General features: G+C 30.0%; 1 protein-coding gene across 1 annotated transcript; it reads left to right on the top strand.

Moving 5' to 3' along the window:
• Positions 1-4,902: 4,902 nt before the first annotated feature.
• LOC140443525 (pescadillo homolog) lies at positions 4,903-18,643 on the top strand. Its single transcript, XM_072534838.1, has 5 exons — positions 4,903-5,013; positions 5,068-5,531; positions 11,996-12,679; positions 12,768-13,089; positions 18,337-18,643. Exons 1-5 carry the CDS (start codon positions 4,990-4,992, stop codon positions 18,601-18,603), a joined length of 1,761 nt encoding a protein of 586 aa, XP_072390939.1. The 5' UTR covers positions 4,903-4,989; the 3' UTR covers positions 18,604-18,643.
• Positions 18,644-19,301: the final 658 nt, after the last annotated feature.

The raw sequence follows: 19,301 nt of genomic DNA, 5'->3' as shown, positions 1-19,301 counted from the left end.
ACAAAATTTGAGTAACTAACTTAGTTCTGCCCTTATAATGTCAGCTGCTTCGATAATCATTTCCATTAAATGAGCTCTAGTTCGGATTTAAACTTGATAAACAAGTTCTTTGAATCTGCCCCAGATGTGGTAGTCACACGGTGTTAAATCGGGCGATCTAGCAGGCCACAAAATCGGTCCAGTTCGTCCGATCTACCTATTGGGATAGTGATTGTTGAACCAAGCCGTAACAGCACGTGCACAATGTGCAGGGCATCCATAATGTTGGTACACCATTCTTGCCAGGCAGGTTAAATAGCCAAGTGTACTTAGACTTAGAGAATGAATTACCACCACTCTTAGAAGATTTACCCCTCGTCCTCAGACGAAGAATGGTGTACCAATATGATGGATGCCCTGCACATTGTGCGCGTGCTGTTAAGGCTTGGTTCAACAATTACTATCCCAATAGGTGGATCGGACGAACTGGACCGATGTTGTGGCCTGCTAGATCGCCCGATTTAACACCGTGTGACTACCACATCTGGGGCAGATTCAAAGAACTTGTTTATCAAGTTTCAATCCGAACTAGAGCTCATTTAATGGAAAGGATTATAGAAGTAGCTGACATTATAAGGGCAGAACTGAGGTTAAAAGTAACCACATCAGGAATACGATGCAGGGCAAGAGCGTGCATTAGGAATGGTGGTTCTCATTTTAAACAACAATGGCTATTTATTGAAGTTTATGTACATACTTAATAAGGCATAATGAATGTTGCAAAAATCATGATAATTCGTTGTTGTACCTTTCTTACCCATTTGATTAATAAAGGTTATTTTAACAATGCATTAAGATTCAACATTTTGTATGTCAGGGAAGTATCTCGCTTAGATAATTATTTTTAAAAATAAAATAAACGAACAGCCTTATTTTCAAATATTGACAAATTTAACTTTATTTCTGAAACCTTAACAGTTTGAGCGATACATTATTAGCAAAAAATTTTGCAAATGGCGTCCCCTATTATCCCTTAAAAAAATTCCATCGACCTACCAAACACCCTGTACATATATATATATATATATATATATATATATATATATATATATATATATATATATATATATATATATATATATATATATATATATATATATATATATATATATATATATATATATATATATATATATATATATATATATATATATATATATATATATATATATATATATATATATATATATATATATAAATATATATATATATATATATATATATATATATATATATATATATAAATATATATATATATATATATATAAATATATATATATATATATATATATATATATATATATATATATATATATATATATATCTATATATATACATATATATACATATATATATACATATATATATATATATATATATATATATATATATATCTATATATATACATATATATACATATATATATACATATATATATATATATATATATATATATATATATATATATATATATATATATATATATATATATATATATATATATATATATTGAATAGTATGGGAGATAAACAACCTTGCTTCAGTCCTTTTGTTACCTGAAAACCATTAGAAACCTTATTTCCTATTTTAACTTCTGATATTGTGTTGTTAGATCTTTAATAGCGGCGATTAGTGGAACGCTGATACTGGTTTTCTCCAATACTTCCCACAAGTGTAACAGGCACGGTGTCATATGCTTTTGTTAAATCTACTAAAATTAAATGCACTTCTCGAGACTTCAGTGTTCTTTTCTCGAGTATTTGGGATAAGCAGAAAATACTATCTATTGTGGATCATCCTGCTCTGAATCTGTTTTGTTCTTCTGATTCAAAAGGACGGTATTCTTCGCATATACGTTCTTTTATAATTCTCCCATATAATCTGCTAAGCATGCTCGTAACAGTTATACCCGGATAGTTATTACAATCTTCCTTATTTCCTGACTAATGGTCCAAAAAAAGGATAAAATTAAGAATTAGTACATTAGAGGAAGTTTATTGGTTGCACTAATTAATACCAAAATGAGAAAGTGTAGGTTAAGATGGTTCGAGCATGTTCAATGTAGTACAATCTCCCACTATAAAGAATCTTTGATCTGGTAGTTCCCGCAAGGTGTAGGAGAGCACAGCCAAGGAAGACACTTAGGCAGGACACAACATTAAAGGGGGATGATATTAGTATGTCACACACATATAAATTTATGGAGAAATTTTTTGATAAGCAGATCCCACATAGGGATAAAGGAAAAGATAATGATGATGATTGTTAGTTTATATGATAATTTATTATCCAACAATTTTCTTAAATCTTTCAATCATTAACCCGTTTATAAACTCTTTTTTAAGTGGTACTATATCGAGAAACTAATATTTCCCCTGTTGACGATTCACAATGATATATCTTGCAGCCCATAATTCAATGCTTGCATGTGATTGTGGTGAAAGATTAAATATCTAGATCAAAAATAGTATCAATGATATAAACAAACAAATAAATATCAAATAAAAAAGAGTACATAATAATGAGACAAATACTTAGACTGATTGTTTGAGTTTTTATTCATAAAAATTAAATAAATTATATTAACATTAAAACATATCTGGAGAACTCTTAATTTTTTCATATATTTGTTTTTCCAAAAGTGGCATTAACAGCCTATCTTGACTTACATTGCAACTTAAAAAAACCACCTTATTCAACTTTTTACATAATTTAGAAGTGGTATTTTTTGAAAAATCTTCACTGAAGTCACCCACTAGAACAGTACTAATTGGTTCACTACTGTAGCGATCCTTCATGGCTAATGCTAAATTACTAAATTCAGGTGCATCATTTTCGTTTACATATATAATAACAGAGTCCTTCATTTTAATTACTTGGCATGTTATTTTTCTTTCTAAAAGATATATATAAAAAAAAGATCAGTTGAATGGAATAGAAAGATATGAAATGAAGAATATGATTAGAACTTTAATTACAATATTGCTTATTAAGTGAATAGATACTTAAAAAAAACTGTACCATTGCAATATATTGTTTGTCTCAAATTAAAATATTACCTATTACATATAACCAAAACTGTAAAAGAAGCCAACTAGCCAACAAGTTTTTTGGTAAAATACTGTATACACTACATACTTCCACCACTTATATTGAAACAAAACAATTTAACCTCTATAGAGAGATGGAGGATTTTAGCCATCTCAAAGCTTATAAGATTCGCAACAATTTTAAATTATATACAGTCCAGTGTACAATGGTAAAAATATATTAGGTATAACCTCAAATTTCCATCAACCAGCCTCAATTTTGATGAAATGTAGGAATTAGCCTCTATTTACCCTAAGCTTCAAAATGTAGCTTATTATGTTAAAGTATGCTTTTATCTTGGGGTAGAATTGTTTCATATTCTCTATATGCAGTTCTATATAGCAACAATTCAGCAAATTAAGTTCTATATGTATAGCAAATTTTACATATCTCAATAGTTTTGTACTTATGTACTAGGAAATAACCTTATTTTTCCATATCTCATATAAAACATACGAAAAATTGAAATTTTCAATCACAAATAAGTCTAAAAGTATTTGATTTTTCAAAAAAAAATCATAGGACATTTTTTACCTATGGATTCTTCAGGATATTTTCAATATAAAGGTTCCAACCAGTTAGGGTGTATTTCACCTCCAAGGTAAAACCACACTTGGGCATGAGGTAGATTTTGCTTGTTAAGGTATTCCTTACTTACTGTTAAAAATTCAAGAAAATCCATGCATGTTGATTGAATTTGGAGTTAAAACCTTAATATACTGCAGTAGGTAATATAAATGTAAAGTTTATTAATCAATCTTTGACAGATATCTTTGAAAAAAGATATTATTGACAAAGTGTTCTATCTTTCTTTCGTGCAATCTAAGTCATAAGGCTATAAGTCTTATGACCTTGGCTTATAGCCTTATTTAAGTAGAGAAGGCTATAAGCCAACTGAAATTAAACCAAGCAGACCATGTCTTTTTTTGGCCAATTTGGACATTATTAGCTGATGAGTGTGATTTATGAAAGGCAATATAACCAAAGAATATAGAAGCGTCTATATTCTTTGATATAACATTGAAAAATACTGCTTCTAAGGTTGGAGATAAATTGAAACAAAACAGAATACTTCAGTCTAAAGAATAATTTTCTATATAACTAAGGACAACTTAAATGTAAATTAGACCACACTACACAAAATTATTCCGTTAATAACCTTGCATCTTTGATGAGGATAATTACAAATAAAAAATATCCCAATGGCAACAAGGCACAGATGTTTACGTTTCAAAAACTATTAATTGTTTTCATAAATTTATTACAATACCTAAAACATCCAGTTGAAATATATTTGTAAGTAGTTTGGAGGGAACATATTCTGTATGTTCTTCTGATGTTTTAGTCATTTTACAAACTTCAAAATTACTCCAAATTCAAAGTTTAAGCAGCTATATTCTTTTCTTTGGTTTAGGATTTAAGATATAAAATAAATATAACCATAACCACAAACCAACTAAAATTCTTCTTTTTCTGTAGAGTGTGTATTGTTAGTTCTCAGTTTCAGAATGCTTGAAAATAACAAAATCTCTTTTCAATTTCTTTTTCATTACTATGTTTAAAACTCTAACCTAATCTAAAAATGTTATATTTCTATTAAACATTTAAACTATTTTTGCCAATAGCATTATTTTTGCCTATATTATAATTACAAAAAATACATTATATTTTTATCATCATCTTACAAATTCTGATTGTATTTGACATCTCTAGACTTCACTCAGTCAGAACTCAGAAGTTATCTTTAAATGTGTCATGTGTCATCGAAAACAGTCCTTACATACATAACCCTTTAATTTCAATGCACGTGAGAGTATACATGTATGTTTTGATTTAAATCTGTTTTGTAAATAATTAACAATGGTTTCGAAGAGGAAGAAGAAGGTAAAATTAATTAACTAAAATGAAGAATACCTTTATGATTTGTTTAAATTTCAGTATACATCTGGAGAAGGTGCTCAATTTATGACTAGAAAAGCAGCTCTTAAGAAACTTCAGTTATCCCTTAATGATTTTCGCAAACTGTGTATTTTAAAAGGAATATATCCAAGAGAACCTAGAAATCGTAAAAGAGCCCAAAAAGGGAAAGCTGGAATTAAAACCTTGTACCATGTAAAGGATATACAATTTTTACTACATGAACCAATTATTTGGCGTTTAAGGGACTACAAAATATTTAATAAAAAAGTTGGACGTGCTAGAGCTGTAAAAGATTTTGAAAAACTAAATAAGTTTCTTAATAACCATCCCACACTTAAATTAGACCATATTGTAAAAGAACGCTATCCAACTTTTATGGATGCATTGAAAGATTTAGATGACTGTCTGACGCTATGTTTTTTGTTTAGTACATTTCCTTCATTAGCACATGTACCAAGAGATCAATCTGCTTTATGTAGAAGGTAAATATATTCTTTATTCTTATGGAATTAAAAATTTAATAGGTAAAAAAAACTATTCTAAATCAAAATAAATACAGAAAAGAAGATAGCAAATTATAAATGTATCAAAACAGACATAGTATCATAGCAATAAATAATAAAAACTGGAATGACTCATTTAAATCTCCAGTAATAAAGGGATCTATTATAAAAAAATATATTTTAATTTCAATTTTTAAATGTTTATTTTTGAAATTTTATAGTTCTTTGTATTTAGTATTTAGAAATGGAAAGTTTTTAATCAAAATTATTGAACATAAACTATGAAGAAATCTGCAAGAGTAAGTTTATGTGAACTATTAATAGTGAATGTTTGTGTTATATATTTTTGACAATGTTTTTATCAAAATATTTCCAAGCTAAGTGAACCGACTATATTTACAATACATACTTACCAGCTGACCACTATGACAAAATTATCAAAAAATGATGGCTGAAAATGATAAATTTTTAACAGATGATACTATAACCAATGTAATAATGAAAATACTTCAATGAAAATATTCCTCACACTAATGGAAAATCTGATAGATAAAATGTCTATACTGAAGAATAAAATTAAACTCAAATATATAACAGAACAAAGCATAGTAGACTCTAATTTGGAAAATGGAAAGAGATAAACAGGCAGTAATGACGAAAAAGACAACGAAAATAGTTTACATTAAGCTGAATATTAAGTAATGGAACAGAATTGAAATGGGTGAAAGATAATGGTAAACTGAATAAAATATCACAAAACACAGTGGAATAATGGCCAAAAACTATTACAGAATGCAGAGACTACACCTATAATTATGATGACTAAGGCTGTAAGTTCCACCCAAGTAGGGGAACAGGAAAAATTTATTTTAGACCAAAAAACCCAGGAAAAGGTTTAAAGATAAATTAATTTTGAACTGAAAATCCAGCTTAAATAGGCGAAAGACGTTATAAAAAAAATTTTTCTTCTATATTGAAGTACAAATGACATGACAGAAATCAAGAAATAGCTAACTGACAGATATACTTTGTCGACTGAAGTGGAACATAGAACTTTATATATGTTTAACATAATGGGGTTTGAATATAGGGAATTAGAATATTAAGTGATAATTAAAATTGGAATTTAAGTAGATTATGACAAAATATCTAGTAAAAAGGAAGTTGATCTAAGAGTTGAGCAACAAATATTTTTAGAATAAAAATAAAATAAAATAATTTGGGTTATTCTAAGACAAAAGTTATTCTGATTTTTTTGTAAAATGCAAATAAACAATTAAAAATTCTGAAAAATTAATTTTTAGCGTTTTTTGAAGTCATTTTTCAATAGGTTGGACAACAAATTTAAAAAATAAATAATATGAGATGAAAGTCAGTGGTTTTAAATTTTTTTTTTAATAAAACTCCAACAGGAATCTTATGATTATTGCTATCTGATCATTCACTCTGACCAATAAGCAAGTTAGTTCTATATACAAATATTACAAAAAACTTATCCTAAGGTTACATTCAGCAATATTCCTTAGGCTCTAATACATTTTTTTACTTTCATTCACTTATAGCACTAGAACCTGTATCTGGATAACCATATCCATCTGGAGGTCTCGATGAAGATCACAGTTTCTGAAGTACCATGGAGTGTTAACTATGTTCCTTAATAATTTATTCTGATATCGTTGTATAGTTTGGATGTCACTTTCTTCTGAACAGCCCCATAGCTGCATCCCATATGTCCATATCAGTTTAAGGACTTGCTTATACAATAACAATTTGTTATAAGTAGACAGAGTGGATTTTTTTCCCATCAACCAGTACATCTTTCTGAACTTAATTTCTAATTCCTCTTTTTTTTTTTCTTAATATGTGCTTTCCAATGTAGCTTGGAATCTAATGTCATATCCAAATATTTTGCAGTATTTGCATAAGGTATTTGGTTTCTATTTATACTAACTGCGATATGTTGTTCTCTTTTGTTAGTAAAATTGACATGAACAGATTTTGTTTCATTCAGTTTGATACGCCATGGTTCAAATGTTAATTTGTTCAACAGAGTTCTGTAGTATGGTTGCTGCATACATATGTAGTATGGTTGTCCGACTGCTAAAATGCATGTGTCGTCTGCAATGTCGCAATTGTGTTAGGTTCTAATGATGGAATATCGCTGGTATAGAGCAGGTATAGCACTGGCCCCAGGACACTTCCTTGTGGAACTCCAGCTTTAACTTCTCTTAATTCTGAGTATGCTTATATTTAACTCGAAAGTATCTGTCAGATATATATAACAGATATGAGGTTTTAAAATGAGCAATTCTACTTTAAGATTATATTGTAAATATCAGTTTAAAATATATATAAACAAATTATTATACTGTTACGTTTCAGGATATATTTACTTGATGAATATCTGAACTTTAATGCTCTAAAACAGATTGTTTATTTCTAACCTACAAGCTGAATCTGGCTTTAATCGAAAACAAATAACTACTTGACTCAAGCTTTCATCTCATATTTTTTTGGATTTTTTTTTTCATTGGATGTCCGATCTATTGAAAAATGCGACAAGTGGCTTATTTTCGGCATTTTTAATTGATTATTTGCATTTTACGCTTAAATTAAGTATTCTACAAAAAAATCACAAGAATAAATTTCTTATTAAATAAGTGGCTTCGAAGAAGAAAAGCAATTTTTTATAATTCATTTAAAAATTATTTTAAATAAATAGGTCAGTGGAAAATTTTCAGCAAACTTAAACATCATGAAAGTTGGCAACAAAAGCCACCAACCTAATTAATAATATTATGAAGAGAGATTAATTACATATATTCTAATTTGTATTTTAGGAAAAATTTGTGTTTTGATTGAGTCAAATGATTGATAATAAAAAGTGTTAAGATATAATCAAATTATCTTGTGTCAAGCTACTGAGGCATCATTTACGTAGAGTTAATATGAAGCTGTATCCCGAGAACCCAGTACCTCCCCTAAGTGTTAAGATATATGTAATAGCTATTCAGTAATATTCCTAAAATATTGTATTAAAATTTATAGATCTTTCAAATTAAAAGATTCTATTGACAAATAGAGAAGATGCTCATTTGGAATAAAATACATAAATTCGAATAATTCATAAAATTATGCTCCACTGGAATTGTGAGATATTCCGGGATTAGGCTGTCTATAATTTGGTTCTTGTCCATGATTCACACTCTTGTAATGATTGCCATTACACTAACCCAGCAGTGTTCAAAGGGTCGATCGCCAAAGTTGACTGACTTCTCTTTCCAAATTGCATCAAACTTACAACGACTTCTATTATTTTCTCTTTTCAACCTCTTTCCAAATTACATCAAACTTACAACGACTTCTATTATTTTCTCTTTCCAACCAGTCATCTTTTTAGTATTTCAGACAAACAAACAGAATTCTCAATTTCTAAGAAATTTATCAACTTTATATTTTTCGTGTTTTCCATACACACCCAACAATAGAATTTGCATAAATTACTTTCCTAAGCTTCCCTGATTTGACAAGACAATAGCGTAATACGGATAATCACTGTTTTATAACCCCCATAGTTAAAAATCCTGCATTTTGAAACGAAACACTTTCTATACATACATGTTTTTTTCATTTTATTATACCTAATATTTTAAATTTCACAATTCACCATACATCCAAATTTAAGTCCATTTCACCTCCAACACAAATAAAACCTTTTATGAATATAATTCAATTCCATAATTTTTTTAACATGTAGAAATAACAATTTTTGACATTCATTATTTTCTCTGTCATTTAAACTTTGTGCATATTTTTGAATCATAACAACTTATATATGAGTATATATTTATTATTTGTTTTTATTTTTTCATTTATTCTTGGATACACATGGACACTTAATAAAATACATGAACAAGTTAGGGTTTTATCCATTTTAGTTTGAACAAGTTTTCCGGGTTTAAGGCATGGAAAAATCTGAATCTATGTATTGTTTATACAAATTTTTAGTTTTTTACAAAACTAATTTTGGATTTTGTGTGATTTAATAAACTGTCCAACATTTCTAATATTTGATTGATGTCTAACTCTTCCGTTTGTCTAAGAATAATATTTTTCTTGTGCATAATAAATCCTCGCTGCTTGCAGCCGATAAGAATGATTCTCCTTTTTTATATTATAATATCGTGGAATAGTTTTATAGCTTTCAAACACTGGTTTAGAAGTTACTTTTGGAATTGACAGTATATCCTTACATACATTGCTGCATAAGCTCGTTTTCTGGAGTGTGTTCTACTCTTTTTGTTTTCAATGCTACTGTATACCCAATTTCTTTGGTTTACATTACCAACCTTAATAGCTTTAATGCATAACTTTTATCATATTTATTTGCAGCTTCTATATGAAATACTCTCCATTACCATAGTTTTCTTAATTACTTTTTACCTATTAAATTCAAAAAATTTAGTACTGTCTTTGAGTGATTACCTTTGCATATCACATATCACATATAACAGCTATTTGTTTTCATTTCTTAGTTTAATTTATTTTGACTTGTTACTTCCAAATTATGTCCCAACCTGGGTTTGATAATATTCATTAACTCTGTCTCTGAAATATTTAGGTCAGTATGTCTATGAACTTATTTTTTATGATTATAGAAATGTGGTACGTAAGTATCATAATTTTTTGCCTTTAATTCGCTAGAATTTAATAGTTTTTTACACTTGGCGGTTGAATTGAATTATATTTTTACTTTATTAGTGCCTATCATTGATATATATCCATAAACCCTTGAACCCCAGGCACTGCATTTAAAATTAAACATGATATTGAAATTTTGTGAAAATTCCCAATATTTCCGGTTTTAATTTCTACATCAACAAAGTATGGACTGTGTTAACTTTTCTTCCTATGTTTATTCATTGTATTTTGAGAGGTATTTTCTATTATTTTAAGAATTTCATTTATTACCCTACCTTGTTCCTGACTAGTGAATCCATAAAATTGTCCGATTACCTTATTTCCTGAATTTTTTAGTTTTTGATGTTTTTACTACCTGATTGTGCCTCGTATCAATAGTGTCAATTTCCAATATTGTTTCCAATTTATTTTTTCCTCATTTTTTTTTTCTGAACTTTGTTTTTAACTTTACATTTTTTGTTTTGTTTAAATTTTATCACTTATCCCAATTTACAAAAACTCACTAACGGACTAATTGCTATGAGAGTTGCTATAATTGCTAATTGTTATAGAACCATTCACAAAAACTCACTCACGGACTAATTGCTATAAGAGTTGCTATAAATTGCTAATTAAAAAATAAATATAAGGTTGAATGCTCGAATAAATGAACTTTGATCAGATAAAAGGCATATATCGAGCACAGTTTAATTAAATCTTGCCCAAGTACTTTCGATCCCTAGATCATCTTCAGGGGCAATTGACGAAATGCCCCTGAAGATGATCTAGGGATCGAAAGTACTTGGGCAAGATTTAATTAAACTGTGCTCGATATATGCCTTTTATCTGATCAAAGTTAAATTGCTAATTGTTTTAGAACCAAGACTTACATTTCCACCAATACTGTCTATTCCTGCACCCAATCCTTTTGCAGTTTTAGACCCGTCTGTATACCAGGTATACATATATAGACAGCCTGAGTTGTGTGTTTGCTCTACCCCATCCCTCTAGTGGATGGATGCCCTCCTGGAAAGGCACCTTAATATTTAGGACTTTTAATCTTATGATATCTCATAACTTTAGTAGAACAGTGGCATGTTAGGTTTTCAGTAGTATACACCTTGCTGTATTCATGTACCCTTTAATCAGTAATTTAATTCATTGATTGAAATTATTTTAGACTGTTAACATTTTAACATAAAATCTCTTGAGGAGTGTTTTATCTATTCGATGGCAGTTGATGCTGCAACAACGATTTATGGTTAATTTTGGAAGAATTTGTTGCCAGTCTACGAGTTTTTTTATTTATGTCACTTTTGTGATGTTATAACCTTCAGAATTTAGCCAGTATGGCCAATGTACCATAAATGACAATCTAAATGAGAAATCTTATATACACAATTTGAAAATATGAAGGAATACATGAAAACAGTTTACTAACAGTGTTAGTGTTTTTAATACCTAATATCTTTATATTAGCTTCATATTTTCATATTAGTTACTATCTTCAGAGTTAGAGGTAATCATAAATATGTATTTTTACTGAAGCTACATAAATTAATCATTAAAGACAACAAGTCATGTACCTAAGTACTGTGTTTAATACATAAAAGTAACTTTTTTTCTGGAGACTTTCTGTCTGTTGTACGTCAAACAAGTATTTTGCTCTTGTTGTTAAATAATTAATTGATACGAATTTGTTCAAGATTCATAATTCATTTAAGTTGTAAAATTGGTTGCTTATAGTATTATTTCTGTTTTAGATTGACACTCGAATTTCTTCATGCAGTAGTTGAAGGAAAGGCGTTGAGAAAAGTATTTATTTCAATTAAAGGAATATATTTTCAGGCTGAATTTAAAGGCCAAACAATTACTTGGGTTACGCCTCATAATTTTTCATTTACACCACAGTCTAAAGCGGAGGTAGATTTTAAACTTATGTCTACCTTTGTTGAATTCTATACTGTGATGCTTGGATTTGTAAATTTTAGACTTTATCATAGTTTAAATTTGTATTATCCTCCCAAATTTACAGCTGTACAACAAAGTAACAGTGAAAAAATGTTAGTAGATGAAGACATTTTTGTATCAGAAAGAGTAGCGGCATTGAATTTTTCTTTGTCAAAAACGTCTAACGAAGCTCTAGAGGATGATTTAGAAATTGATAATTTTAATGCAGATGGAAGTGAAGCGAATGAAGAAAAACTTGAAGAGATTCGCAAAGAAGCAGAACAGATTAAGAAACTTAAAACACTATTTAAGGGGCAAAAGTTCTTCTTAAATAGGGAGGTTCCTAGGGAGCCCCTTGTTTTTGTAATAAGATGTTTTGGTGGAGAAGTATCTTGGGATAAGACAATGTTTGTTGGATCAACTTTTAATGAAGATGATGAATCTATAACTCATCAGATTGTAGATAGACCTTCTATGGAAAAGCAGTTTATATCTAGGTAAATTTATACTACGCATATGTGTGTTGAAAAAAATTCTTACCTAATCTATAAATAAAAATGTCTATTCTCTGATAACATTTTTTAGGTATTATATCCAACCACAATGGGTTTTCGATTCTGTAAATGCTCGAGACTTACTACCGGTACAGAAATATTTCATGGGAGAAGTTCTTCCTCCACATTTGTCACCCTTCATTGACAAAGAAAGAGATCAGCAATACATTCCACCTGAAGCTAGAGCACTGTACAATGAAAACGAATTAGAAGAGCAACATATGAAAGATGAAACTCAAGGAACCGAGAATGTAGGTGACAATGAGGAAGAAAGTGAGGGGGAAGATGAGGAAGATAATGAAGGCAATGAAAGTGAAGAAGGTACTGGTCAAGAGGAATCAACAAAATCGAAGGTATTTATATTTAAGCACATTAATTTTTTAATAACTTGTTCCAAATTTGTAATGTAATATCCTAAATAAGATTTCATTATATAGATATTTTTTTGTCAAATAAAACAGTTTCTCTAGACTGCAATTTAACTTTTACATTTTGTGCAGCACTATTCTGTGTACGATTAAGAAGACTTAGGTTGTAGATAAATGGTTTCTTTGTCCTCATAGACCTTTCCACACTTTCAACTGAAAGATTTTTTGTGTATCGATTAACTTTTTTCTATAACTGTTCTCATCTTCGGAACTCGGAAATATGACCTGTAAAAGAATCCAGTTCCATAGTTTCAAAGTTTGTTCGTTTGTTCCTGGTCCATTATTGTACCATGAGACTAGCGAATGGATAGTCACTCCCGACAGAGTCTCGGATGTTGAGAGAAGGCTAATGAAACCTAGGTGTATTTAAAACAATATTTGTTTAAAATTTCGCCTCTTCCTCTCTCTCTCATTTACTTTTACTATTTTTGTATTCCTAATTTATATTTCCATTTATCTCTAAGTGTACATAAACCTAAGTGTAGGTTTGCCTCAGTTCAGAATTATTACTTAATTGATACCGATTGGTGAGTAGTTTATTATGGAATTTTTCTATTGACTCTATGATCCTTTATATATTTTCACATTCCAAGAATCAATTGTTTTGTAAGTAGATCTTTGTAGACATACATATATTCCAGTTAAAAAGTCTTTTAACGTTGTGCAACGTTTTGGCTCAATTTTTCTGTCTGCCTCCTGTCTTCCCAGTCCAATTTTTGCAGGTTTTTGGAGCCAAAGGCTTTGGTCACACCATGTTTTAAATTTGCCTTTGGATTTCCTATTTTCCAACGTTTTATTGGTTGTTAGTTCAGTATTTGCTTATGGAGTCTTGTTTCTGAGATACTTTGTATGGGTCTATACAACGTCAACTGTTTTTCTGGATGTCAGCTATAATAGTTCCTTTAATACCCATAATTTCTTTATTAGTATCATTTCTGACTATATTTTTTCTTGAAATTCCGAGTGATTAGATTTCATTCCTTTCAACAGCTTCAAATCTTTTTTATATTCCTCTATTCCAATTCTGAGATCCATATAATAAACTGATTTTTATTAAAGTTTCATATGTGTATATTAAATTTTGTTTTCTTTGTTGTAATGTTTTTATTTCATAGAATACCATTGAGACAGAATATTGTTTTTTTTTGCTGTTGATATTTCTTTTTTTTTTTCGTTCCAATTGAGTTAAAATTTACAATATTATTTACACTAGTCTATCTGGGAAAAACATTGATATCACATAAAAGTTTTATACATATATTTGAAGGTTCTAAAAGGTACAGGGTGTCTCAGAGTAGATTTTAGTATTTAAACTTACCTTACGCCGACTCTGTTCGAAAGTCCATGAAAACGATACGTCAACCGTGTAGCCGACACGTGCGGATTTCAGTTACCATGGAGGAACAGTGGACGAAGCGCAGCGTGCCTATATGGTTGAGGAGTATTTTAAAGCCAACGATTCCTATACAGTTGCACGGCGGTGTTTTTGTGCGCGCTACAATATTAGACGCGTGGGTGATGCACCATCCGCGATGTTAGTGCACGCATGGGTAAAGATATTTAGGGGAGTTGTTACAAATGTGAAACATCCAGGCAAACCAAAAACTCTTCGAACTCCTGTCAATATTGCAAGAGTTCGACGTGCTGTTAATGGTAATCCTTAGCGTTCACTTCGCAAACATGTCCAAGCGCTAATTTTGTCTCGTGCTAGTATCCAGCGTATTTTAAAGAAGGATTTAAATTTTCACCCTTACAAAATTCAGTTAAGCCAATATTTGAAAGAAACTGATCACTTACTGAGGAAAAATTTTTCTGAGGAGATGATGACTCGTTTTTTGGGATGACGGTGACTTAGAAGGGATTATTTTCAGTGACGAGGCTCACTTTCACCCCTTAATGGATATGTCAACAAGCACAATACTCGCTTATTGGTGTCCTGAAAATCCACATGAATTACACCAGAAACAGTTGCATTCAAGAAAGGTGACCGTTTGGTGTGGAATGCCCGCATCGGGGATCATCGTACCCTACTTTGTTGAAGATGCTAGGAGACACACGCTAACTTTCAGCAGTGCACGATACACCCCCATGTTGCGGAATTGGCTACGTCCAGAATTTAATAATTTTTCAGGGTATAATCCAGACAATACATGGTTCCAGCAAGACGGTGCTACGCCACACACAGCGAACACTTCAATAAACGCCGTAACATAAATGTTTTCAGGCACACTGATTTCACAAAATGGTGATATTCGTTTTCCCCCAAGATCTCCTGACCTTACCCCTTTAGATTTTATTCTGTGGGGGTATTTAAAGAACATCGTCTACGCTAACCTTCCAACCACCATCAAAGAGCTAAAGTAAAATATTCGCAACTCTATTAACAACATTCCAGTGAATATGTGTGAGCGCGTCTTTCTCAATTTGCGATCCAAATTGCAAAAGTGTTACGAGCGAGATGGTCAACATTTAACCGACGTGTTATTTAAGAAATAAAATCCGCATATTCTGTGTGTCTACTCTAGTAATAAAGGTTTTCCTAACAGATTCTGAAACAGAGTTTTGATTTAAAAACTAAAATCTACTCTGAGACATCCTGTATATGAGGGGTAGGTGATGAAAAATCCGTGATGAATTCTATATCCAATTTGCTATGCGCAAGTTCGGAAGAGCGACACCTAGATCGCGAAATTATTAGTACTTTAATATATTACTCGTATGTAAATTGCAAATAAAATTACCCAAACTTGTTTATTTAATACAATAATTACTGTAATTTATATCAATATTTACACCTAGTGCCATAGATCAGCGAAGTTTTCAGTAAACTGCAATACTACAATAATTGCTGTAATTTCTATTAGAAATCCACTTTTCTCTTTGCATTAGGTTTTGCTTATAATTTGGAAACGAATAGAACTTTAATTGACTATTTCTTGTTGTTGTATTTTTACAATACAAAATTTGCGAAATCTGATTTTCTTCTATGATAGTACTTATGAAATGTGCTAATAAAAATGCAAAGTTTCGCCACTTCACGTGCACGATCGATTCTCGTATTCCCTCCAAGTATTTGCACACAGCGAATAGGAAACAAGATACCATTTTTTAAAACCATATTTCCATTGTTTATTAACATTAAGAGCTGAAACTTAAACAGATTGTAAATAAAGATCTAAATTTTATGATCCAACTTATAGATGACATACAAAGTAAAGAAGTAAAAAGTTACAATCCGTTAAATTGATGATACCTACTCGTAAAATAGCGCCACGGAAAAGTGGAGGGGATAATTGCCCGGTGCAATATCTCGGCTTGTTTCTTGTTATTGGTCATACGTTCTCTTTTTTTGGAAAGTTTGTTTTTCACCAGCTTTTCATTGAACCTCCTTACAACCGTGTGATATAAAATATATTAAAATTAATAAAAATGTTTAAAAGCTAAAAAGTCTGCCATTTTTCAAACTGTTATTAATAACAAATTTAACAAAATGTTAAAATTTGTTTTAATATACATTAAAAATAAAGCATCAAAGAATCAATTGCGGTTAACAAAATACACCTAGAGTGACTGCTTAGGCAAGTACAGTTATTTGAATAATCGCTCTCCGTGATAAAAAAACTATTTGGTCGATCTGTTTGAAATTTGCCACACTTTAATAACTCATTAACTGCCACAATTTTGAGTAGTTATGTCACATGTCCTTATGCAAAAAACAATTTTATTAACATATAAATTACTACGAAACTGAAGGATTTTTGCAATTATCTCGGTCAATTATTTATGTATTTTAATTTGGAAACTTTCAAAACATAAAACTTTTTATGATCTACAACTGTTATTTGAACGATTTTTCTCTAGAATATATAGGAAACGTTTTATATACAAAAAATATTTTTTTTTACTTTTTATGATCGTTAAAAAAAAACAAAACAAAAACAGCTGTACGTCTTAACGAATTTTTCATTAGCCACCCCTCATATACCTTTTAGAACCTTCAAATATATGTAAAAATTTTTTCAGTTTTTTTCTTTATTGATTGCGGTAATTTAATGTTAGATCAGTAGGTTCTCGAGTAATCAGAGATGTTTGGTCATTTGGATGTTGACCCTTAAACCCCAGATTTCGTGCTCTTTAATTAACTTACGCATCATGTACTCCGTTTTTATTCCGTATTGGCAAACTGCAAAGTGTAAAGGTTCGTGTTTTCAAGTTATATTTCCTTATTTTTTTTTTCACTGATTTAAAGCTGCTTCAACTTGGATTTTGAACAATGTTGGCGATATACAACATTCTGGTCTCAAACCTTTATGCACTGAAAATTCATCTATAATATATTTTCATATTTTTATTCTTGATTTTGTCCCATCATATAGATTGTGTATACTTGTAATGAGAGTGTGATTTATATTTGTATCTCTTAAGACTTTTACTATTATAAATGTTATATGTATTTCTCTGTTAGTTGTAATTTTTCTCAATGATTTGTTTGAGATTGAATATATTAAATATTCTTTCACATAACATCTGACATTCTTTTTCTTCTAAATTTTTAATTTCCTCTTCTATAAGATCTTTAAGTACCTACTCGTCCATATAATATACTAACTGTACTTGTTACAGATAGTTACCTGTAATATTTACATCGTTATATCTCATTTCTAACGACATGACCACTCATACATATCTCAGTGTCCTTTAGATTGAATATTTTTTGTATCCTGTAGTCTGATTTGTACTTCCAAAGTTTTGAATTTGATTTATCATACTTACAAGTTGCCTAGATTTAGTGTAAAATAAATTTCAATTTAAGAGCCTAAGATTTCTCCAAAAAAATAATTAATATATTGTTCACATAATATATTTACTGTTACCCCTTCCAGCAGGAATTGTAATTCTTCTATATGTTCGACCATAATTACTAATTTGTCAATTGCAAAGCTATTATGTATATTGTCTTTACGACAATTGTTATATGACATTTCTTCCAAACAAATAATGCAACACATACTTATGCAATCAGTGTATTCTGTATCTTCACCGTGAATTTTTCAAATATTTAGAAAAGAAAATCGTATTTTAAAATTGATATAGTAATGATATTAAAATAGCAGCTTGTTGAAATTCTTTTACTTTTTTATTTGCTTTAATAACTTATATATGATATTTTAGAAACCTAAGCTGTCAGTCAGTACTGGTGAAGTGTACAAAGAAGTTCCATGGGAAAAAGATCGCCAAGAGAGACAGGAATTCCGTCTTAGAGAAAAAATGGTGAAAAATAAACATCGTAAGTTATATAAGAGTATGATGGAAGGAAAGAAACAAAGGGCTAAGGAAATATGGTTATTGAGAAAGAAGCGAAGATTGCATGATGAAAAGGAACAGAAGCCCGGAAAGAGTGGACAGAAAAAAAATGTAACAAAGAAGTCTAAGGCTTAAATATGATACAAAAAGTGAATAAATAATATTCTTAATAATATTTGTGTTATTTATATTCATCTTATTATAAAAATCGACAATACCTTAATTTTCCCCAATTCCTAGTCTAATATGACACACAGTTTGTTCAAATAAATAATAAATACCCAATATATTTAATATTATAATAATACAAAGAAATATTTATTAATTCTGAACTATATTTTGATTGGTCCTCCATGAAATGAAATATGTTGTCTGTCCGTCTCAGAGATACTTCTTAAAGGAAAAGTACTAGTCTTAAGTTCCTCTTAGTCTAAAGAACATTTCTCTTCAATTTGGAATCAATAGGCCCGATGTCACCAAAGTTACGGCTAATTCCTGGTAGAAAGAGGACAGTCTTCTTATCGTGCCGTCTTCTAACGAGGGTGGCGATCACCTTTAAACACTTCCCTATCTTTTGCAACGTGAAATATCTTTTAACACTGAGGTTAGTCCAATCTCTGATATTCCTCCGTCAAGATTTCTTCTTTTTTCTCCCTACTTTTCCTTGCATAATGACGTGTATCAGAGAGTATGTATCGTTTCGAAGTATATGGCCCAGATACGATGTTTTTCGTATTTTAATTATGTTCATAAGCTTATGCCATATCCAATTCATCTTAACACCTCTTCGTTTGAGATTTTGCAGTCAAAGGAATTTTAAGAATACACATATA

This window comes from Diabrotica undecimpunctata, chromosome 6 (assembly GCF_040954645.1).
Source record: "Diabrotica undecimpunctata isolate CICGRU chromosome 6, icDiaUnde3, whole genome shotgun sequence".
NCBI lineage: Eukaryota > Metazoa > Arthropoda > Insecta > Coleoptera > Chrysomelidae > Diabrotica > Diabrotica undecimpunctata.
Note: the sequence above shows the minus strand (reverse complement) of the source record. Positions and strands in the feature narration are given on the sequence as shown.